A 25,147-nucleotide genomic window follows, 5' to 3' on the forward strand; every position below is an offset into this window, starting at 1 on the left:
AAAATTATGTTTAACAATATAGAATCTAAATTTAAAACAGTGATTAATCATAATTAATCCAAATTAAAATTGTGATTAATCTTGATTAATACAAATTTAAGTGTGATTAATCTTGATTAATACAAATTCAAAATTAGGATTAATCTGATTTTTTTTTTTAAGAATAATTCGACAGCGCTAATTATTACATAATTGCCTGCGCAATTATTACATTTATTTTATACAAATTGATGGATTGCTTGCTTTGAAATCATTAACCATGATAACAAGAAAATACAGTATTTATTATTATTATTATTTTTAATAGATGTTAATATAATGTTTATTGCATGATCAGATAAAGTCAAAATACATGCAATGTTTATGTCAAAATAGAAATACATTTAGTAAAAAAAATTTCATGACTCACATTATTTCTCGGGTTTTGTAGGCTACGTAAAACGATGTGGCGGGCCAAATTTGACACCCGGGCCTTGAGTTTGACACCTGCGGCCTACGTGGCCAAGTACCTGCTAGTACCGACAGACCTCGGTCGGTGCCTATAAAAATACAGAGTTCCATTGTGCAAATCATTGTGCTTCAACACATCAAACCCTGGCAAAACTACGACTTCAAAATAACAGTATCAGTCTTGAGGGGCAGGAAATGAACAACCCTGATGAAGTCAAGACAGGAAGCGTCGTGGTCAAACCTCAAGAAGAGCGAGCCGACGGCGTCTTCGGCAGCCGCGGCAACGTGACACACACTATCTGCCCGCCGCCTCAGGAAAGGAAAGACGTGCAGGAAGGAAGTCGGGCAACAAAGCGGTCGTAAGAAAATAAGAGCTGCGAGTTGGCACAGTAAAAAAAAGCAGAGGGATGGTGAGTTAGTGTGCCTGCAGCGACACGCTTTTGTTGCGCAACCTTCAAACTCGGTGACGCACTTTTGCACTTTTACTGTAACTACATCAGGGAGGGGACTTATTTATTACACAGTAATCACCCAATGTACTGTATGAATACTTATGTATGTACAGTACATACACATATATGTAAGAACTGGATATAACGTATGTGCACCTAATGTACGGAATATATCTGGTTGTGCTTACCGACCTCACAGCAATTTTATTTGGTACATTGTGTAGTGATAAGTGTGACCAGTAGATGGCAGTCAAACATAAGAGATAAGTGTAGGCTTCACTATAATGGCAATATGTCTCAAGTAAAGAACACAAACATTTTATATGTTTCATTGAAAATATAGAACATTACACACGGCGCTCAAAAATCTAATTTTTTTAGTACGATTTTGGTAAGCTATGAAGCCACACCGCTTGATGTGCTTCAACATAGGAGTATTATTATGGTGTGTGTATAAGGTAAGACATATTATCTGGTGTTTTGTTTCACAATATTATGCAATGCAACTTTTCTTACCTTCTGGTACCTGCTGATCTGTATTTGGGATCTGCATAAATCCTGAAAAATTGCGCGCGTCCGCCTTTGTAGTTCGTGCCGACAACGTAGTCGATAAGCTTCTACGTTTTGTCTATCTTCTTGTTATGGGACATTCATCCTCCGCTGTTGCCATTTCTAATATAAAGTAGTGTAAAGTTCTTACTTATATCTGTCAGTAAACTCGCCATTAAAGCGCTAAAACATACCGGTGTAGTGAGTTTACATTATTCACCCAAGGAACTTTAGTTATTAGAGAGTTCCGGTCGGACGTTTTTTTCACGGGCCTTGAGATCGAAAGATCGAAAATAGGCCATTCATTGGCAGTGCGCCTTATAATCCAGTGCGCCTTATGTATGAAAAAAAGATCGAAAATAGGCCATTCATCGGCAGTGCGCCTTATAATTCGGTGCGCCTTTTATCTGGAAAAAAGATCGAAAATAGCCCATTCCTCAGCATTTCCCTTTATAATCCAGTGCACTTTATAGAATAAAATAGAATAGAATAGAAAGTACTTATTGATACCTGGGGGAAATTCAGCACCACAGTTTTATGGTACATAAAAGTATATGTAAGAACTGGATAGAACATATGTACTGTATGTACAGTACATACACATATATGTAAGAACTGGATATAGCACATGTATGTACAGTACATAAAAATATATGTAAGAACTGGATATAACATATGTATGTATTGTACATAAATTATATAGTATGTAAGAACTGGATATAACGTATGTATGTATAGTACATAAAATTGTATGTAAGAACTGGATATAACATACGTATGTATAGTACAAAAAAATATATGCAAGAACTGGATATAACATATGTATGTATTGTACATAAAAATATATGTAAGAACTGGATATAACATAATACATAGAAATATATGTAAGAACTGGATACAACATATGTATGTACAGTACATAAAAATATATGTAAGAACTGGATATAACATATGTATGTATAGTACATAAAAATATATGTAAGAACTGGATATAACGTATGTATGTATAGTACATAAAATTGTATGTAAGAACTGGATATAACATACGTATGTATAGTACAAAAAAATATATGCAAGAACTGGATATAACATATGTATGTGTTGTACATAAAAATATATGTAAGAACTGGATATAACATATGTATGTACAGTACATAAAAATATATGTAAGAACTGGATATAACATAATACATAACAATATATGTAAGAACTGGATACAACATATGTATGTACAGTACATAAAAATATATGTAAGAACTGGATATAACATATGTATGTATAGTACATAAAAATATATGTAAGAACTGGATATAACATATGTATGTACAGTACATAAAAATATATGTACGAACTGGATACAACATATGTATGTACAGTACATAAAAATATATGTAAGAACTGGATATAACATATGTATGTACAGTATATGAAAATATATGTAATAACTGGATATAACATATGTATGTATAGTACATAAAAAATATATGCAAGAACTGGATACAACATATGTATGTATAGTACATAAAACTATATGTAAGAACTGGATGTAACATATGTATGTACAGTATATACACGTATGGAAATACTGGATATAACATATGTATGTACAGTACATGCACATATATGCAAGAACTGGATATAACATAGTACATACAAATATATGTAAGAACTGGCTATAAAATATGTATGTATAGTACATATAAGTATATGTAAATATTGGATAAAACATAGTACATCAAATATATGTAAGAACTGGATACAACATATGTATGTACACTACATACACATATGTAAGAACAGAATATAACATATGTATGTATTAGAGATGCGCGGTTTGCGGGCACAACCGCGGAGTCCGCGGATTATCCGCGGATCGGGCGGGTGAAATTTAAAAAAATTAGATTTTATCCGCGGGTCGGGTCGGGCGGTTGAAATAAAAAAAAATTAGATTTTAAATAGATTCAGGCGGGTGGCAGTTAAACCAATTCGGAAATATATATACATAGTTAAATGTTGTTACCCACATACGAAAAACGAGCAGGCACCTGCAGCATATGCCACAACAGAAGAAAAAAAAAAAAAGAGATGGACACTTTTACGGAGCGGAGAAGGCCCCCGACGCCTCGCCGGGGTCCGGGACCGAGGCCCCTTCCCCCGAGAGGGCCCCACCGGGAGCCGTAGCTGAGGCGATCCGCGAGAAGGGCCCGACGCACGTCCAGGGTCACCACCGCGCCCACCGCACCGACACCCCGCCTCGTCCGCCTTCGCCGCGGCCGGCGTCACGCGCAGCAGGTAAGCAGCTTACCTGCCCGCCACCCCCCTGGCCGGGGGCTCGTAACAGGGGTCACTCCGCATGCTCCGCCCGCGCAGCTTACCTGCCCGCCGCCCCTGTTGCCGGGGGCGCGTAACAGGGGTCACTCCGCGCGCAGTGCGCTCACGAAAGGGGTGGGGCTCACCCTGGTTGATATAGACAGCAGCTAGGACGGTGGCCATGGAAGTTGGAACCCGCTAAGGAGTGTGTAACAACCCACCTGCCGAATCAACTAGCCCTGAAAATGGATGGCGCTGGAGCGTCGGGCCCATATACCCGGCCGTCGCCAGCAGCGAGACGCGCTTGGAGGTGCGCTCAGCGCGGCTCCCATATGATTGCGCACTGGTGTGCGTCTGGGTCGTGACAGCGTGGCACGCGAATGTCTGTGCTGCATTGGATCAGTCTCCTTTCTTTAACAGGCAAAAGCTTTATAACCTCACTAATGCCTTGCATCGTCTATATTGGATATATAACAACGGGCGGGTGCGGGCGGATGCGGTTCTGATCAAATGTTAGATCGGGTCGATTGCGGATGGTTGACGACTTTCTGATGCGGTTGCGGATGAAATAATTGCCTATCCGCGCATCTCTAGTATGTATAGTACATACAAATATATGGAAGAACTGGATATAACATATGTATGCGTAGTGCATAAAAAATATATGCAAGAACTGGATATATCATCCATTCATCCATTTTCTACCGCTTGTCCCTTTCGGATAACATAGTACATAAAATATATTTAAAAAACATGTACAGTACATTAAAATATATGTAAGAACTGGATATAACATATGTATGTACAGTACATACACATATATGTAAGAACTGGATATAACATAGTACATAAAAATATATGTCAGAACAGGATATAACATATGTATGTATAGTACATAAAAATATATGTAAGAACTGGATACAACATATGTATGTACAGTAGATACAAATATATGTAAGAACTGGATATAACATAGTACATAAAAATATATGTAAGAACTGGATATAACATATGTATGTACAGTATATACACATATATGTAAGAACTGGATATAACATATGTATGTATAGTACATAGAAATATATGTAAGGATTGGATATAACATAGTACATAAAAATATATGTAAGAACTGGATATACCATATGTATGTACAGTACATACTTATATATGTAAGAACTGGATATAACATGGTACATAAAAATATATATAAGAACAGGATATAACATATGTATGTATAGTACATAAAAATATATGTAAGAACTGGATATAACATAGTACATAAAAATATATGTAAGAACTGGATACAACATATGTATGTACAGTATATACACATATATGTAAGAACTGGATATAACATATGTATGTATGGTACATCCAAATATATGTAAGGACTCGATACAAGATAGTACATAAAAATATATGTAAGAATTGGCTATAACATATGTATGTATATTTCATAGAAATAAATGTAAGAACTGGATATAACATATGTATGTATAGTACATACAAATATATGTAAATACTGGATATAACATAGTACATACAAATATATGTAAGAACTGGATATAACTGAATATAACTGGACGGCGTGGCGCAGTGGAAGAGTGGCCGTGCACGACCCGAGGGTCCCTGGTTCAATCCCCACCTAGTACCAACCTGGTCATGTCCGTTGTGTCCTGAGCAAGACACTTCACCCTTGCTCCTGATGGGTGCTGGTTAGCGCCTTGCATGGCAGCTCCCTCCATCAGTGTGTGAATGTGTGTGTGAATGTGTAAATGTGGAAGTAGTGTCAAAGCGCCTTGAAGGTACAAAAGCGCTATACAAGTACAACCCATTTATCATTTATCATTTAACATATGTATGTACAGTACATACACATATGTAAGAACTGGATATAACATATGTATGTATGGTACATAAAAATACTGTATATGTAAGAACTGTATATAACATATGTATGTATAGTACATAAAAATATATGTAAGAACTGGATGTAACATATGTATGTATGGTACAAAAAAATATATGTAAGAACTAGATATAACATATGTATGTATAGTACATAAAAATATATGTAAGAACTGGATATAACATAGTACATAAAAATATATGTAAGAACTGGACACAACATATGTATGTACAGTACAATTGAGTCATATTGCCGTCATAGTGCGGCCCACACATATCTCTTATGTTTGACTGCCATCTACTGGTCACACTTTATCATTACACTATGTACCAAATAAAATTGCTCTGAGGTCGGTAAGCAAAACCAGAAATATTCCGTACATTAGGCGCACCGGGTTATAAGGCGCACTGTCGAGTTTTGAGAAACAAAAAAGTATTTTAAGTGCGCCTTATAGTCCGGAAAATACGGTATATAAGCATTTTTTTTTTTCCTTTCCAATGAGTAAAATAATATTTAATAAGGATCCAATATGGCCAGGATCTCATAACTTTTACACTTGATTTAGACGCCATCGGTCCTCCTTTTCTTCTTCTACGGTCTTTTTACAGTCCGGTAAAACCGCTTCCGGGTAAACTAAGATCCAGTCCAATCCGAGCTGGACCAACGGGGTGAAGGAAAAAAATAACAACTCGTCAATATTGTGATATATTATTTTGCTTTTGGACGCAGGATGGAGTGGAGTTAAAGTGAGAAGTGAGCCAACAAGTGTTTCCACAGACAAACCACCAAGAAAAAGCAACAACACCCGCCACACATCTCTCAATAAAAGATACTGATGGTCGTCTTCGGTGTGTGCTTTTTTTTTTTTTTTTTAAACGCCTCGCTCAAGTCGCGACTTGTTCCATCTCTTCTTAGTCACGTCCCTGAAAGCTCTCGTCCTCCTCGCGCCAGAGAGGAAAACTACAGAAAAAACCCTGCCTGACTTGAGAGCAAGAGAGAGTCCAAAAGCAAGGACTGAAGGTTTACCTTGTCGTCTTCCATGCGCTCCATCTAGGCTCCCGGGGCCAGGGGACACACCTTTGTTGTGCAAACAGCAACTGCAACGGTAACTGTCGGCAAATATAGAAACAAGCAAATTGTTGGGAGGTGAAGAAACCGTGACCGAGTTGGGGTTGTGTCGAGATCCGCCGTACCTGGAGGATGGTGTGGTCTGGTCTGTGGTCCTGCGGCGTCTTCCCCTTGCTCTCACTTCCACTGCAAGCCTGACACCACAAACTCCTCCTCCTCCTGCCCGTGCACCACCCTCCTTCGCTCTACCCAGCATTGAGCACCACTTCCAGTTTCTAGGGCTCAAGCATTGTTGTGTTTCCTACGGATGCCGAGCATTTTGGGGTGGCTCCCCATACTCCGGGGGTGGGGGGTTGTCGAACTTAGCGGCCACATGGAGGAACATCTACTCCCCAGCGGGCCGGACGGGTAAAATCATGGCATGATAACTTAGAAATAAAGATAACTTCCGATTTTGTTGATTTGTTGAATATTAGACCAATCACATTCTGGAAAATGTACGAATCATTATGTTTTTTTTACACTTACATGTTGCAGTTAATTGTAGTCTATCTTCATTAGTTGTTATTTATACTTTCCGAATAAATGATGTTAAAGTTAAAAAAGTTGATAGTCACACAGTCAGTGAGAGACCCATTTGTTATAGTCTTTGGTATGGCTCAGCCAGGGTTTGAACTCACGACCTACCAATCTCAGGGCGGACAATCTAACCACTAAGCCACGAATTGTCGTGATAAACAAGTTGTTGGTAAAAATGGACTCGACTAATTGTTGATTAAAAACAAAGGACTCGACTTAAGATCTCGGTATAAACAGATTTGAAATCTAGGGACCGGACTTCGACGCGGTCAGGTTGTCGACATAAACGGACTAGATATGCACGACTGAGCTGGATAAACATCGCAGAGACTCGACTTAGACAAGTTGTCGATAACAAACAGGCTCGACATAAACAAGTTGTTGGTATAAATGGACTCCACTTAGATGGGTCGTCAATATCTCGATCTCGGTGTTAACGTACTCGATATCGACCAACTAGACCTAGAAACAGGCATAGTCGATATAAACGGACTCGATACAAAGAAGTTTTTGGTATAGACGGACTCGACTGAGATGGGTCGTCAATAAAAAAAGACGAGACTTAGGATCTCGTTATAAACAGACTTGAAATCTACCAACTGGTAGATTTCACACAAAGACCAGACTTCGACGAATTGTCGTGATAAACAAGTTGTTGGTAAAAATGGACTCGACTAATTGTTGATTGAAAACAAAGGACTCAACTTAAGATCTCGGTATAAACAGATTTGAAATCTAGGGACCGGATTTTGACGCAGTCAGGTTGTCGACGTAAACGGACTAGATATGCATGACTGAGCTGGATAAACCGCACAGAAACTAGACTTAGATAAGTTGTGGATAACAAACATGCTTGACATAAAGAAGTTGTTGAAGTAAATGGACTCCACTTAGATGGGTCGTCAATATCTCGATCTCGGTGTTAACGTACTCGATATCGACCAACTAGACCTAGAAACAGGCAGATAGTCGATATAAACGGACTCGATACAGAGAAGTTGTTGGTATAAACGGACTCGGCTGAGATGGGTCGTCAATAAAAAAAGGACTCAACTTAGGATCTCGGTATAAACAGACTTGAAATCTACGGACCGGGCTTCGACGCAGTCAGGTTGTCGACGTAAACGGACTAGATATGCACGACTGAGCTGGATAAACAGCGCAGAGACTAGACTTAGACAAGTTGTCGATAACAAACAGGCTCGACATAAACAAGTTGTTGAAGTAAATGGACTCCACTTAGATGGGTCGTCAATAACAAAAGGACTCGACTTCGGATCTCGGTGTTAACGTACTCGATATCGACCAACTAGACCTAGAAACAGGTAGATAGTTGATATAAACGGACTCGATATAAAGAAGTTGTTGGTATAAACGGACTCGACTGAGATGGGTCCCCAATAAAAAAAAGACTCGACTTAGGATCTCGGTATAAACAGATTTGAAATCTACAGACCAGACTTCGACGCAGTCAGGTTGTCGAAGTAAACGGACTAGATATGTACTGAATGTTGTTGATAACAAACATGCTTGACATAAAGAAGTTGTTGGTATAAACGGATTCCACTTAGATGGGTCGTCAATAACAAAAAGGACTCGACTTCGGATCTCGGTGTTAACGTACTCGATATCTATCAACTAGACCTAGAAACAGGCAGATAGTCGATATAAACGGACTCCATATAAAGAAGTTGTTGGTATAAACAGACTCGACTGAGATGGGTCGTCAATAAAAAAAGGACTCGACTTAAGATCTCGGTATAAACAGACTTGAACTCTACGGACCGGACTTCGACGCAGTCAGGTTGTCGACGTAAACGGACTAGATATGCACGACTGAGCTGAATAAACATCGCACAGACTGGACTTAGACACGTTGTCGATAACAAACAGGCTCAACATAAACAAGTTGTTGGTATAAATGGACTCCACTTAGATGGGTCGTCAATAGCAAAAGGACTCGATCTCGGTGTTAACGTACTCGATATCGACCAACTAGACCTAGAAACAGGTAGATAGTTGATATAAACGGACTCGATTTAAACAAGTTGTTGGTATAAACGGACTCGACTGAGATGGGTCGTCAATAAAAAAAGGACTAGACTTAGGATCTCGGTATAAACAGACTTGAAATCTACGGAACGGACTGCGACGCAGTCAGGTTGTCGACGTAAACGGACTAGATATGCACGACTGAGCTGGATAAACAGCGCAGAGACAAGACTTAGATAAGTTGTCGATAACAAACATGCTCGACATAAACAAGTTGTTGGTATAAGTGGACTCCACTTAGATGGGTCATCAATATCTCGATCTCGGTGTTAACGTACTCGATATCGACCAACTAGACCTAGAAACAGGTAGATAATCGATATAAACGGACTGGAGATAAAGAAGTTGTTGGTATAAATGGACTTGACTGAGATGGGTCGTCAATAAAAAAAGGACTCTACTTAGGATCTCGGTATAACCGGACTTGAAATCTACGGACCGGACTTGGACGCAGTCAAGTTGTCGATGGAAACGGACTAGATATGCACGACTGAGCTGGATAAACATCGCACAGACTGGACTTAGACAAGTTGGCGATAACAAACATGCTCGACATAAACAAGTTGTTGGTATAAATGGACTCCACTTAGATGGGTCGTCAATAACAAAAGGACTCGACTTCGGATCTCGGTGTTAACGTACTCGATATCGACCAAATAGACCTAGAAACAGGTAGATAGTTGATATAAACGGACTTGATATAAAGAAGTTGTTGGTATAAACGGAATCGACTGAAATGGGTCGTCAAAAAAAAAAAGGACTCGACTTAGGATCTCGGTATAAACAGACTTGAAATCTACGGAACGGACTTCGACGCAGTCAGGTTGTCGACGTAAACGGACTAGATATGCACGACTGAGCTGGATAAACAGCGCAGAGACAAGACTTAGATAAGTTGTCGATAACAAACATGCTCGACATAAACAAGTTGTTGGTATAAGTGGACTCCACTTAGATGGGTCGTCAATATCTCGATCTCCGTGTTAGCGTACTCGATATCGACCAACTAGACCTAGAAACAGGCAGATAGTCGATATAAACGGACTGGAGATAAAGACGTTGTTGGTATAAATGGACTCGACTGAGATGGGTCGTCAATAAAAAAAGGACTCTACTTAGGATCTCGGTATAACCGGACTTGAAATCTACGGACCGGACTTTGACGCAGTCAGGTTGTCGATGTAAACGGACTAGATATGCACGACTGAGTTGGATAAACATCACACAGACTAGACTTAGACACGTTGTCGATAACAAACAGGCTCGACATAAACAAGTTGTTGGTATAAATGAAATCCACTTAGATGGGTCGTCAATAACAAAAGGACTGTACTACGGATCTCTGTGTTAACGTAGTCGATATCTATCAACTAGACTTGGAAACAGGCATAGTCGATATAAACGGACTCGCCATAAAGAAGTTGTTGGTATAAACGGACTCGACTGAGATGGGTCGTCAATAAAAAAAGGACTCGACTTAGGATCTCGGTATAAACAGACTTGAAATCTACGGACCGGACTTCGACGCAGTCAAGTTGTCGATGGAAACGGACAAGATATGCACGACTGAGCTGGATAAACATCGCACAGACTGGACTTAGACAAGTTGGCGATAACAAACATGCTCGACATAAACAAGTTGTTGGTATAAACGGACTCCACTTAGATGGGTCGTCAATTACAAAAAGGACCTGACTTCGGTTCTCAGCGTTAACGTACTTGATATCTATCAACTGGACTTTGAAATAGGCAGATAGTCGATATAAACGGACTCGAGATAAAGAAGTTGTTGGTATAAACGGACTCGACTGAGATGGGTCGCCAATAAAAAAAAGGACTCGACTTAGGATCTGGGTATAAACAGACTTGAAATCTACGGAACGGACTTCGACGCAGTCAGGTTGTCGACGTAAACGGACTAGATATGCACGACTGAGCTGGATAAACCGCGCAGAGACTAGACTTAGACAAGTTGTCAATAACAAACATGCTCGACATAAACAAGTTGTTAGTATAAATGGACTCCACTTCACAATTAAAAAAGGACTCGACTTCGGATCTCTGTGTTAACATACTCGATATCGACCAACTAGACCTAGAAACAGGTAGATGTCATGACTTGGTCTTGGGTGTTTGCTTTTCCGGGATGCAACGGAAAGTTGGCTCGGGCGAGACGGGAATGTAAGTACATATTTATTTAAACACTATAACTACAAAAAAAAAGGAAGTAAACAAAAGGCGCGCACAATGGCGGAGAACAAACTATGAAACCAAAACGACTATAAACCTGGAACAAAAAGTTACTTTGGCATGGGACATGAAGCATGATCTAAGAGGATGAAGAGTGTGTAGAGCATAAATGCAAGATGTCACCAGAACGACAAACTGAAAACAATGAACTTAAATACTATTGACATGATTAGTGAAAGCAGGTGCGTGACTCAAAACGTGAAACAGGTGCGTGACGTGACAGGTGAAAACTAATGGTTGCTATGGTGACAAAACAAAACAAAAGTGCACAAAAAGTCCAAAAATAAAACCGAACATGACTAAAACAAAACATGATCACACAGACATGACAGTAGATAGTATAAATAAATAAATAAATAAATAAAAAGACTCGATATGAAGAAGTTGTTGGTATAAACGGAATCGACTGAGATGGGTTGTCAATAAAAAAAGGACTCGACTTAAGATCTCGGTATAAACAGACTTGAAATCTAGGGACCGGACTTCGACGCAGTCAGGTTGTCGATGTAAACGGACTAGATATGCACGGCACGTTGTCGATAACAAACATGCTTGACATAAACAAGTTGTTGGTATAAACGGACTCTACTTAGATGGGTCGTCAATAACAAAAAGGACTCTACTTCGGATCTCGATGTTAACGTACTCGATATCGACCAACTAGACCTAGAAACAGGCATAGGCGATATAAACGGACTCGATACAAAGAAGTTGTTGGTATAGACGGACTCGAATGAGATGGGTCGTCAATAAAAAAAGACTAGACTTAGGATCTCGGGGTAAACAGACTTGAAATCTACGGACCGGACTTCGACGCAGTCAGGTTGTCGACGTAAACGGACTAGATATGCACGACAGAGCTGGATAAACCGCGCAGAGACTAGACTTGGACAAGTTGTCGATAACAAACATGCTCGACATAAACAAGTTGTTGGTATAAATGGACTCCACTTCACAATTAAAAAAGGACTCGACTTCGGATCTCGGTGTTAACGTACTCGATATCGACCAACTAGACCTAGAAACAGGTAGATAGTTGATATAAAAAGACTCGATACAAAGAAGTTGTTGGTATAGACGGACTCGACTGAGATGGGTTGTCAATAAAAAAAGGACTCGACTTAAAATCTTGGTATAAACAGACTTGAAATCTACGGACCGGACTTCGACGCAGTCAGGTTGTCGATGTAAACGGACTAAATATGCACGGCACGTTGTCGATAACAAACATGCTTGACATAAAGAAGTTGTTGGTATAATTGGACTCCATTTAGATGGGTTGTCAATAAAAAAAGGACTCGACTTCGGATCTCGGTGTTAACAAACTCGATATCGACCAACTAGACCTAGAAACAGGCATAGTCGATATAAACGGACTCGATATAAAGAAGTTGTTGGTATAAACGGACTCGACTGAGATGGGTCGTCAATAAAAAAAGGACTCGACTTAGGATCTCGGTATAAACAGACTTGAAATCTACGGACCGGACTTCGACGCAGTCAAGTTGTCGACGTAAACGGACTAGATATGCACGACTGAGCTGGATAAACAGCGCAGAGACTAGACTTAGACAAGTTGTCGATAACAAACATGCTCGACATAAACAAGTTGTTGGTATAAATGGATTCCACTTAGATGGGTCGTCATTATCTCGATCTCGGTGTTACCGTACTTGATATCGACCAACTAGACTCAGAAACAGGTAGATAGTCGATATAAACGGACTCGATATAAAGTTGTTGGCATAAACCAGGGGTGTCAAACTCGTTTTCATTGAGGGCCACTTTTAACAATGAGTAATATATGAATATACATGTATATATATAGTAAATTAACAATATATTTTTTTTTACATAAGCTGCAAAAAAAATATTAACATTTTACATTAAAAACTGACAGCTCAGCCACCAGAATTTTACAGTTAAAGCAGTGTTTTGTTTTACAGCATATAAAAAAATTTAATAAATGGAACGGAAAAACAATGCCACTGTTTTTAGCGGTAAAATTCAAGCAACAGAGCTGCCAGGTTGTTGGTTTTTTTACCTTAAAATCATGTTTTAATGTTTTTTTGTTTGTTTTTCATTGTTTTAGTGTCTTACTGTAGAAGGAAAAAAAACATTACCAAAGTTGATTTTATGGTAAAAAAAAAAAAAAAAGGTAAAAAATGTAACTGTAAAATCTATTCTACAGTCTACAGTTTCATTGATAATTTGTTTTGAAATAATAAGTCAAGTAGATATTTAAGTACAGTATTTATTTTAATTTTAACAAAAAATATTTTTGGAATACATGATAATATAATATTTTGATTTTGATAATATTGAATTTTAAAATATATACAATTGCATGCAATACATGATTTTTAATGCCAAAAGGGAAATAAATATATTTAGTAAGAAAAGATTTAGCATTTTATCAACGCATATTATTTCCAGGCTTTCGCGGGCCACGTAAAATAACGTGGCGGGCCAGATTTGGCCCCCGGGGGCCCTCAGTTTGACACCTGTGGTATAAACGGACTCGACTGAGATGGGTCGTCAATTAAAAAAGGACTTGACTTAAGATCTTGGTATATTAACAGACTATATATACAGTCGCGGTCAAAAGTGTACATACACTTGTAAAGAACATCATGTCATGGCTGTCTTGAGTTTACAATCATTTCTACAACTCTTATTTTTTTGTGTGAAGTTTGGTTCTTTTATGAATTTATTATGGGTCTACTGAAAATGTGGGTCAAAAGTATACATACAGCAATGTTAATATTTGCTTACATGTCCCTTGGCAAGTTTACCTGCTATAAGGCGCTTTTGGTAGCCATCCACAAGCTTCTGCTTCAATTTTTGACCACAAAATTGGTGCAGTTCAGCTAAATTTGTTAGTTTTCTGACATGGACTTGTTTCTTCAGCATTGTCCACAGATTTAAGTCAGGACTTTGGGAAGGCCACTCTAAAACCTTCATTGACCTCAATGACCTCAATAGTGGTAAAGGAATGGCTAAATCAGGCTAGAATGAAGGTTTTAGAATGGCCTTCCCAAAAGTCCTGACTTAAACGTGTGGACAATGCTGAAGAAACAAGTCCATGTCAGAAACTCAACACATTTAGCTGAACTGCACCAATTTTGTCAAAAGGAGTGGTCAAAAATTCAACCAGAAGCTTGTGGATGGCTACCAAAATCGCCTTATTGCAGTGAAACTTGCCGGCGGCGTTTCTGGGTGTTGTTGATAAATGAAATTTGGCTTTGCATAGTAGAGTTTTAACTTGCACTTAAAACAGATGTAGCGACCAACTGTAGTTACTGACAGTGGTTTTCTGAAGTGTTTCTGAGCCCACATGGTGATATCCTTTACACACTGATATCGCTTTTTGATGCAGTACCGCCTGAGGGATCCAAGGTCACGGGCATTCAATGTTGGTTTTTGGCCTTGCAGTGATTTCTCCAGATTCTCTGAACCTTTTGATGATATTACGGAGCGTAGATGGTGAAATCCTTAAATTCCTTGCAATAGCTGGTTAAGAAATGTTGTTCTTAAACAATTTGCTCACGCATTTGTTGACAAAGTGGCGACCCTCGCCCCGCCCTTGTTTGTGGATGAAGCTGCTTTTACACCCAACCATGGCACCCACCTGTTCCCAATTAGCCCGTTCACCTGTGGGATGTTCCAAATAAGTGTTTGATGAGCATTCCTCAACTTTCTCAGTCTTTTTTGCCACTGGTGCCAGCTTTTTTGAAGCACATCGCAGGCATTAAATTCCAAATGAGCTAATATTTGCAGAAAATAACGTTTTCCAGTTTGAATGTTAAATATCTTGTCTTTGCAGTCTATTCAATTGAATATAAGTTGAAAAGGATTTGTTGTATTCTCTTTTTATTTACCATTTACACAACGTGACAACTTCACTGCTTTTTGGGTTTGTAAGTGGACTCGATATAAAGAAGTAGTTTGTATAAACGGACTAAAAAAGGACTCGATTTAGGATTTTGGTATGAAAGGACTCGGCATCCCCCGGACTAGACTTTGACGGGTTGTTGATATAAATGAGCTCAATATAAAGAAGTTGTTGGTATAGACGGACTCAACTTGGACAGGTCGTGGATGTAAAAGGACTCGACACAAACGGGTCGTCGCTATAAAGGCGGATGTGTTGTGCATGTAAGGAATGTGCAAACATCCCAGCTGGAGAAAGACTTGATGAGTCTTTGCGACACTCGGTCCTTCGACTGAACTCACCTGCAGCAGGAAAGGGCAACAAGTGTTTTGGCCAAAGTGAAGTTTTGTGTTGGCCGAGGAGTGAAAAGGAGCTCTATGGCTGCCCACCAGCACAAAGGGCAGCGTGCACACGGCGTGGAAACAAAGGCTGGTCATGCAGAAAGCATGAGACCGGCTCAGTGGGTGGTAAACAATCAGGGAGCACCACACCACTAATTCTTCTTTTCTAATCTGATCGCCCGCATAAATCTGCCAGGGAATTTCAAGTCCTTTACAAGCCGTGAGCCTCATTTCTACTATTTGAATAAATAATAACTAGAATTACAAATAATATTTATACATGAGAATTAATATATTCACTTATGCTTAATAATAATGTCATTTTTGCCTGACATTTCTTGTTTAGTTTTTTGCAATTTATGCTCAAAAGACCACAATTTTGTGTGTCCTATTAGTACAATTTTATATATACAGGTAAAAGCCAATAAATTAGAATATTTTGAAAAACTTGATTTATTTCAGTAATTGCATTCAAAAGGTGTAACTTGTACATTATATTTATTCATTGCACACAGACTGATGCATTCAAATGTTTATTTCATTTAATTTTGATGATTTGAAGTGGCAACAAATGAAAATCCAAAATTCCGTGTGTCACAAAATTAGAATATTACTTAAGGCTAATACAAAAAAGGGATTTTTAGAAATGTTGGCCAACTGAAAAGTATGAAAATGAAAAATATGAGCATGTACAATACTCAATACTTGGTTGGAGCTCCTTTTGCCTCAATTACTGCGTTAATGCGGCGTGGCATGGAGTCGATGAGTTTCTGGCACTGCTCAGGTGTTATGAGAGCCCAGGTTGCTCTGATAGTGGCCTTCAACTCTTCTGCGTTTTTGGGTCTGGCATTCTGCATCTTCCTTTTCACAATACCCCACAGATTTTCTATGGGGCTAAGGTCAGGGGAGTTGGCGGGCCAATTTAGAACAGAAATACCATGGTCCGTAAACCAGGCACGGGTAGATTTTGCGCTGTGTGCAGGCGCCAAGTCCTGTTGGAACTTGAAATCTCCATCTCCATAGAGCAGGTCAGCAGCAGGAAGCATGAAGTGCTCTAAGACTTGCTGGTAGACGGCTGCGTTGACCCTGGATCTCAGGAAACAGAGTGGACCGACACCAGCAGATGACATGGCACCCCAAACCATCACCCAACCATGCAAATTTTGCATTTCCTTTGGAAATCGAGGTCCCAGAGTCTGGAGGAAGACAGGAGAGGCACAGGATCCACGTTGCCTGAAGTCTAGTGTAAAGTTTCCACCATCAGTGATGGTTTGGGGTGCCATGTCATCTGCTGGTGTCGGTCCACTCTGTTTCCTGAGATCCAGGGTCAACGCAGCCGTCTACCAGCAAGTTTTAGAGCACTTCATGCTTCCTGCTGCTGACCTGCTCTATGGAGATGGAGATTTCAAGTTCCAACAGGACTTGGCGCCTGCACACAGCGCGAAATCTACCCGTGCCTGGTTTACGGACCATGGTATTTCTGTTCTAAATTGGCCCGCCAACTCCCCTGACCTTAGCCCCATAGAAAATCTGTGGGGTATTGTGAAAAGGAAAATGCAGAATGCCAGACCCAAAAACGCAGAAGAGTTGAAGGCCACTATCAGAGCAACCTAGGCTCTCATAACACCTGAGCAGTGCCAGAAACTCATCGACTCCATGCCACGCCGCATTAACGCAGTAATTGAGGCAAAAGGAGCTCCAACCAAGTATTGAGTATTGTACATGCTCATATTTTTCATTTTCATACTTTTCAGTTGGCCAACATTTATAAAAATCCCTTTTTTGTATTAGCCTTAAGTAATATTCTAATTTTGTGACACACGGAATTTTGGATTTTCATTTGTTGCCACTTCAAATCATCAAAATTAAATGAAATAAACATTTGAATGCATCAGTCTGTGTGCAATGAATAAATATAATGTACAAGTTACACCTTTTGAATGCAATTACTGAAATAAATCAAGTTTTTCAAAATATTCTAATTTACTGGCTTTTACCTGTAAATAAATATATTAAAACATTATTTAAGCAGAAAATAACTGTTTTTCACTTCTTTTTTTTCCCCCTCCGACATAGAACAATTTATTCTCAGACATTCTTATCTTCAAACATTAATATTACTACTAATATTTATTGCAAGGTTGCTGTGAAACACGGAGAAAAAATGGATGGGCAGTTTATTATTTCATTACAGTTAACATTTCTCATGCACAATTTTTTTTTGTATTCTATTTTTTTATAAAAATAAATTTAAAAATGTGTTTTTTTTGTTTTAATGACATTTACATTGGACAATTTTACATACCTCAGAGAAAAATATGATTTTTTTGTGTCCTTTCATTATATTACAACTTTTTTTATAATATTAAATATTTTCCAAAAAGAAACGTAACTTTATTCTCATACTATAATTTTTTTTATTTTTTTTTATATAATTTCCATCGTATTCTCATTACAGCAAATTACTCCTGCAATTTTTATTTAACTATTTTAATGGGGAAAAAATGTATTCTCATATTATTAAATATTGTTTAAAAAACACGACTTTATTCTCATATGATTTTTATATAATATTTCTTAAAAAATATTATTTTTTGTTTTAATGACATTTACATTCGACAATTTCACATACCTCAGAGAAAAATATGACTTTTTTTGTGTCCTTTCATTATATTACAACTTTTTTTTATAATATTAGATATTTCCAAAAAGAACTTTATTCTCATACTATAAATGTATTTGTTTATTTATTTATTTTATATATCATTTCCATCGTATTCTCAGTACAGCAATTTACTCTTGCAATGTTTAATTAACTATTTTACTGGGGATTTTTTTTTCTCATATTAAATATTTTCAAAAAAAAAACACGAATTTATTCTCATATTATGATTTTTATATAATATTTCTTAAAAATATATTATTTTTTGTATTAATGACATTTAAATTCGACAATTTTACATACCTCAGAGAAAAATATGATATTTTGTGTCCTTTCATTATATTACAACTTTTTTTATAATATTAAATATTTTCCAAAAAGAAACGTGACTTTATTTTCATACTATAAATGTTTTTTGTTTTGTTTTGTTTTTTGATATTATTTCCATCGTATTCTCATTACAGCAATTTACTCCTGCAATTTTTAATTAACTATTTCACTGGGGAATTTTTTTGTTCTCATAATATTCAATATTTTCCAAAACAAACCACAACTTTCTTCTCATACTATGATTTTTATATAATATTTCTTTAAAATGTACTATTTTTGTTTTACTGACATTTACATTCGACAATTGTACATACCTCAGAGAAAAATATGATTTTTTTTTGTGTCCTTTCATTATATTACAACTTTTTTTATAATATTAAATATTTTCCAAAAACAAACGTTACTTTATTCTCATACTTTTTTATTTTATATATCATTTCCATCGTATTCTCATTACAGCAATTTACTCCTGCAATTTTTAATTAACTATTTTACTGGGGAAATTGTTTTTTGTCATATTAAATATTTTCCAAAAAAAACACGACTTTATTCTCATATTATGATTTTTATATAATATTTCTAAAAAATAAATTATTTTTTGTTTTAATGACATTCGACAATTTTACATACCTCAGATAAAAATATGATTTTTTTTGTGTCCTTTCATTATATTACAACTTTTTTCATAATAGTAAATATTTTCCAAAAAGAAACGTTACTTTATTCTCATACTATAAATGTATTTATTTATTTATTGTATATATCATTTCCATCGTATTCTCATTACAGCAATTTACTCTTGCAATTTTTTATTAACTATTTTACTGGGGATTTTTTAATTTCTCATATTAAATATTTTCCAAAAAAAAAACACAACTTTATTCTCATATTATGATTTGTATATAAAATTTCTTAAAAATGTATTATTTTTTGTTTTGAGGACATTTACATTCGACAATTGTACATACCTCAGAGAAAAATAAGATTTGTTTTTGTGTCCTTTCATTGTATTACAACTTTTTCTATAATTGTAAATATTTTCCAAAAAGAAACATGACTTTATTCTTATACTATAAATGTATTTATTTATTTTATAAATAATTTCCATCATATTCTCAGTACAGCAATTTTTAATTAACTATTTTACTGGGGAATTTTTTCCCCTCATAATATTAAATATTTTCCAAAAAAAACAACTGTATTCTCATATTATTATTTTTATATAATATTTATATTACATTCTCATTACAGTAATTCCCTCCTGTATTTTTTATTAAATTATTTACTGGAAGAAAAACATATTCTCATAATCTTACATTAAAAAATAAAAAAATAGTATACATAATGAGTTTCTATAAGATTCATTGGCCTAATGAATTTTTTTTCATATATGAATTGTATTAACTTTTTTTGTAATATTATCATTTGTATTAGAAAACATAAAAACTCAGGGTATTTGCTTAACTTGACAACAATCGTTTCATTGACTCTCAGGTAATAAAGTAGAGTAGTGTTTCCAATGCACAATTACAAACATTCATTGACACAAAGGATGTTGCGCAACAATCATGACGTCATCAACTGTTACAGCCACTTATTGCAGTCACTTCTTACGTGAAATGTCATTTTGCTTCAGAACGTACCACACCGAGTAAGGGAGGGGAAAAAAAGGAACTTGCAGATCGTGATGCAAAACCACTCGATTCATTCTCCGGACTTTTCTGTGCCGCACGTCCCATCGCCATGGCAACCTGTCCTCCGCCAACCTTGGCCAGAGGGACACAATGACATGAAAGTGAAGATGAATAAAAAAAATGACACACCAGTACAGCCCTTACTAATGAATGATATGGCAGACACTGAGAATGTCTACTTATCCAGGATAAATTTAAGGATTAAGTGTGAATAAACAAAACAGTACTGCTTTGTACCAGCACCAACAGCTAGTACCGTATTTTCCGGACTATAAGGCGCACTTAAAATCCTTTCATTTTCTCAAAACACGGTGCGCCTAATGTACGGAATAATTCTGGTTTTGCTTACCGACCTCGAAGCTATTTTATTTGGTACATGATGTAATGATAAGTGTGACCGGTAGATGGCAGTCACACATAAGAGATATGTGTAGGCTGCACTACGATGACAATATGACTCAAGTAAACAACACCAACATTTTATATGTGCCATTGAAAATATAGAACATTACACACGGCGCTCAAAAAATCTATCAAAATGTTTTAGTACGACTTTGGTAAGCTATGAAGTCACACCGCTTGATGGATTGTCAGCGCATTAAACATAGGAGTATTATTATGGTGTGTGTATAAGGTAAGACATATTATCTGGCGTTTTGTTTCGCAATATTACGCAAAAGCAACTTTTCTTACCTTCTGGTACCTGCTTGAGGGAGAGCGTGATCAGCGCACCTGCAGGAGCAAAGGTCACCGCCTCTGTCAATGGTGTTGAGGGCGGGGTGTGTGCTGAACGGCGAGACACAGCTGGCAGGTGATTAGATTTCACAGGTGGTACGTGGTGATCTAATCATCTGTTGTCTTTAACAGTGAGCGGCACGCCTGGCTCCTGTGACGTGGTAAACGTGGAACGGGTAGGGAACGGATTCCACACTGCTGATCTGTATTTGGGATCTGCATAAATCCTGAAAATTTGCGCTCGTCAGCCTTTGTAGTCGGTGACGACGCCGTAGGCGATAGAGAAAAAGAAGAAACCTATCTTCTTGTGGTCCTCCGCTGTTGCCATTTCTAATACAAAGTAGTGTAAAGTTCTTACTTATATCGGTCAGTAAACTCACCATGGAAGCGCTAAAATATACCGGTGTAGGGAGTTTACATTATTCACCCAAGGAACTTTAGTTATTAGAGAGTTCCGGTCGGATGTTTTTTTCACGGGACACATTTTGGGTGTTGTTGTTGTTGTTGTTTTTGTTAACGGATGAGGAGATGCTGCTCCGTTATTGATTGAAGTAAAGTCTGAATGTCATTGTTGGGAGGCGGGGCCGGCAGACCGACAGAGAGGCGTGCCCCACCAGAGCCCGCTCCAAGATGACGGTGAGGAGGCGTGGCCGGCGGTCCAGCGGCGGGGCAGGGCACACCGGAGCCCACTCCAAGATGGTGGCGAGGGCAAGCAAGCGGCGAGGCGCGCCGTGATCGACGCCGCAATTGTTACCAGGTGCGTGGATCGCGCACCTGGTCACAATCGGCTAATCCTCTCGCACCGTATAAAAGTGCGACAGACGTGAACATCGGGGAGAGAGGCGGAGATGAGAGAAGGAGCCAGCGAGAAGCGGATGCTGAACGAGAGCGAGAGAGAGCCACAGGAAGACAACGAACGCGGCTGAAAAGCAAGCGGAAGAGCGAGCCGGAGCTGAAAAGCGACAGACATTGAGATTTTATTTGCAAAAATAAAATGGGATCCGTCACTACGGTAACTTGCGAGCAGAAGCTAACCTGCTCAGGGAGCAGGATCAGAGCCAATGACTGTACCGTCTGCCGTCCAATAATTGGTCAATCATCGAGATTGACCAATGAGTTGGGTCTGGAAATGACGACATGGTTCACTGACAATCTGTGGAAGTCCAAAGTTGTAGATTGTTGGGGTTTATTATATGTAGGGCTATTACAACCTTCTGCCATTTTATCAACAGTGTGAAACCGGCCTCAGCGGCTAGCGTGAACAAACAGTAACAACTTTGCAGTTGGAGACCGTCATTGTGACTCAGGGTGTTGGATTCAGCGGCACCAAGAGCAGCACCAACTGAACTCCCAACTTAAAACTCATTTGTATACTCTAGTCTTTAAATAGACCCCCTTTTAGACCAGTTGATCTGCCGTCTCTTTTCTGTCCTGCCACCCCTCTCCTGCATGCAGAGGTTATCAGGTGACCACAGATGACGCGTTAGCTGTTAAAAGTCGGAACCCGGGTTGGACCACTCATCTGTGCATCAGTTGGGGACGTCTCTGCGCTGCTGACTTGTCTCCACTCAAGATTATCCCCTGCTGGCCCCACTATGGACTGGACTCTCTCACTATTATGTTAGATCCACTATGGACTGGACTCTCTCACTATTATGTTAGATCCACTATGGACTGGACTCTCACACTATTATGTTAGATCCACTATGGACTGGACTCTCACACTATTATGTTAGATCCACTATGGACTGGACTCTCACACTATTATGTTAGATCCACTATGGACTGGGCTCTCACACTATTATGTTAGACCCACTATGGACTGGACTCTCACACTATTATGTTAGATCCACTATGGACTGGAGTCTCACACTATTATGTTAGATCCACTATGGACTGGAGTCTCACACTATTATGTTAGATCCACTATGGACTGGACTCTCTCACTATTATGTTAGATCCACTATGGACTGGACTCTCACACTAATATGTTAGATCCACTATGGACTGGACTCTCACACTATTATGTTAGATCCACTATGGACTGGACTCTCACAATATTATGTTAGATCTACTATGGACTGGACTCTCACACTATTATGTTAGATCCACTATGGACTGGACTCTCTCACTATTATGTTAGATCCACTATGGACTGGACTCTCACACTATTATGTTAGATCCACTATGGACTGGACTCTCACATTATTGTGTTAGATCCACTATGGACTGGACTCTCACACTATTGTGTTAGATCCACTATGGACTGGACTCTCACACTATTATGTTAGATCCACTATGGACTGGACTCTCACACTATGATGTTAGATCCACTATGGACTGGACTCTCACACTATGATGTTAGATCCACTATGGACTGGACTCTCACACTATTGTGTTAGATCCACTATGGACTGGACTCTCACACTATTATGTTAGATCCACTATGGACTGGACTCTCACTATTATGTTAGATCCACTATGGACTGGACTTTCACACTATTATGTTAGATCCACTATGGACTGGACTCTCACTATTACGTTAGATCCACTATGGACTGGACTCTCACACTATTATGTTAGATCCACTATGGACTGGACTCCCACTATTATGTTAGATCCACTATGGACTGGACTCTCACACTATTATGTTAGATCCACTATGGACTGGACTCTCACACTATTGTGTTAGATCCACTATGGACTGGACTCTCACACTATTATGTTAGATCCACTATGGACTGGACTCTCACACTATTATGTTAGATCCACTATGGACTAGACTCTCACACTATTATGTTAGATCCACTATGGACTGGACTTTCACACTATTATGTTAGATCCACTATGGACTGGACTCTCACTATTATGTTAGATCCACTATGGACTGGACTCTCACACTATTATGTTAGATCCACTATGGACTGGACTCTCACACTATTATGTTAGATCCACTATGGACTGGACTCTCACTATTATGTTAGATCCACTATGGACTGGACTCTCACTATTACGTTAGATCCACTATGGACTGGACTCTCTCACTATTATGTTAGATCCACTATGGACTGAACTCTCACATTATGCTAGATCGACTATAGACTGGACTCTCACTCTATTAACCAGATCCACTCGACATCCATTGCGCCGGTCGCCCAGGGCGGGGTCCCCACATCTGAGGTCCCCTCCAAGGTTTCTCATTGCATCCCGTTGGGTTGAGTTTTTTCTTGCCCTGATGTGGGCTCTGAACCGAGGATGTCGTTGTGGCTTGTGCAGCGCTTTGAGACACTTGTGATTAAGGGCTATAAAAATAAACTTTGATTGATTGACTGATTGAACTGACCATGACTACAAACCACATCTGAACGCTCCTGCTTTCCACCGTAATTCCAGCATACTTGTACAAAATATGAGATGTCTTCTACAGCAGTAGTCCTCAACTAAGCTTTGTTCTTCATCCATCCGTCCGTCGGCAGGAGCCTATAAGACAAGAAGTCCAGACTTATCCTCTTCTCGGCGACTTCGGTCATTTCTTCCCAACGGGATCCCAAGGTGTTCCCAGGCCAGCTGGGAGACAAAATCTCCAAAACGCGTTCTGGGTCTTCCCTGTGGCCTCATACCGGTCAGACGTGCCCTGAATACCTCCCCAGGGAGGCGTTTGGAGGGCATCTTAATAATATTATAACGTAGCTGTTTGACACCTCTGATTTCATAGACGCCCCAATAAAAATGTTCCTATTTTGCACAAATGGCTGCATTTTGACCATGCCCACCAGGGGGCGACATGCATTGTGTGCTGAATGAACTCACCCAGGCTTGTCAGGACGCGCTC

At 38.7% G+C, this 25,147-nt stretch overlaps 1 protein-coding gene across 3 annotated transcripts in view; it reads right to left on the reverse strand.

The window, feature by feature from the left end:
- LOC133604038 (solute carrier family 2, facilitated glucose transporter member 1-like) overlaps window positions 1-13,651 on the reverse strand; it is a 51,898-nt gene extending 38,247 nt beyond the window's left edge. For 2 of the 3 annotated variants that reach the window (XR_012050393.1, XM_072913060.1), the window contains exons 1-2: window positions 6,864-13,651; window positions 6,697-6,779 (exon numbers count right to left, since the gene is read on the reverse strand). Coding sequence is in view for 2 of the 3 variants with exons in the window: in XM_072913060.1 (XP_072769161.1) it covers window positions 6,697-6,720 (24 nt within the window). In the remaining variant the exon portion in view is untranslated. Of the gene's footprint in view, window positions 1-6,696 lie in introns of all 3 variants that reach the window. The other variant, XM_072913061.1, reaches the window with a different exon arrangement.
- Window positions 13,652-25,147: the final 11,496 nt, after the last annotated feature.

Source organism: Nerophis lumbriciformis, linkage group LG04 (genome assembly GCF_033978685.3).
Source record: "Nerophis lumbriciformis linkage group LG04, RoL_Nlum_v2.1, whole genome shotgun sequence".
Taxonomy (NCBI): domain Eukaryota; kingdom Metazoa; phylum Chordata; class Actinopteri; order Syngnathiformes; family Syngnathidae; genus Nerophis; species Nerophis lumbriciformis.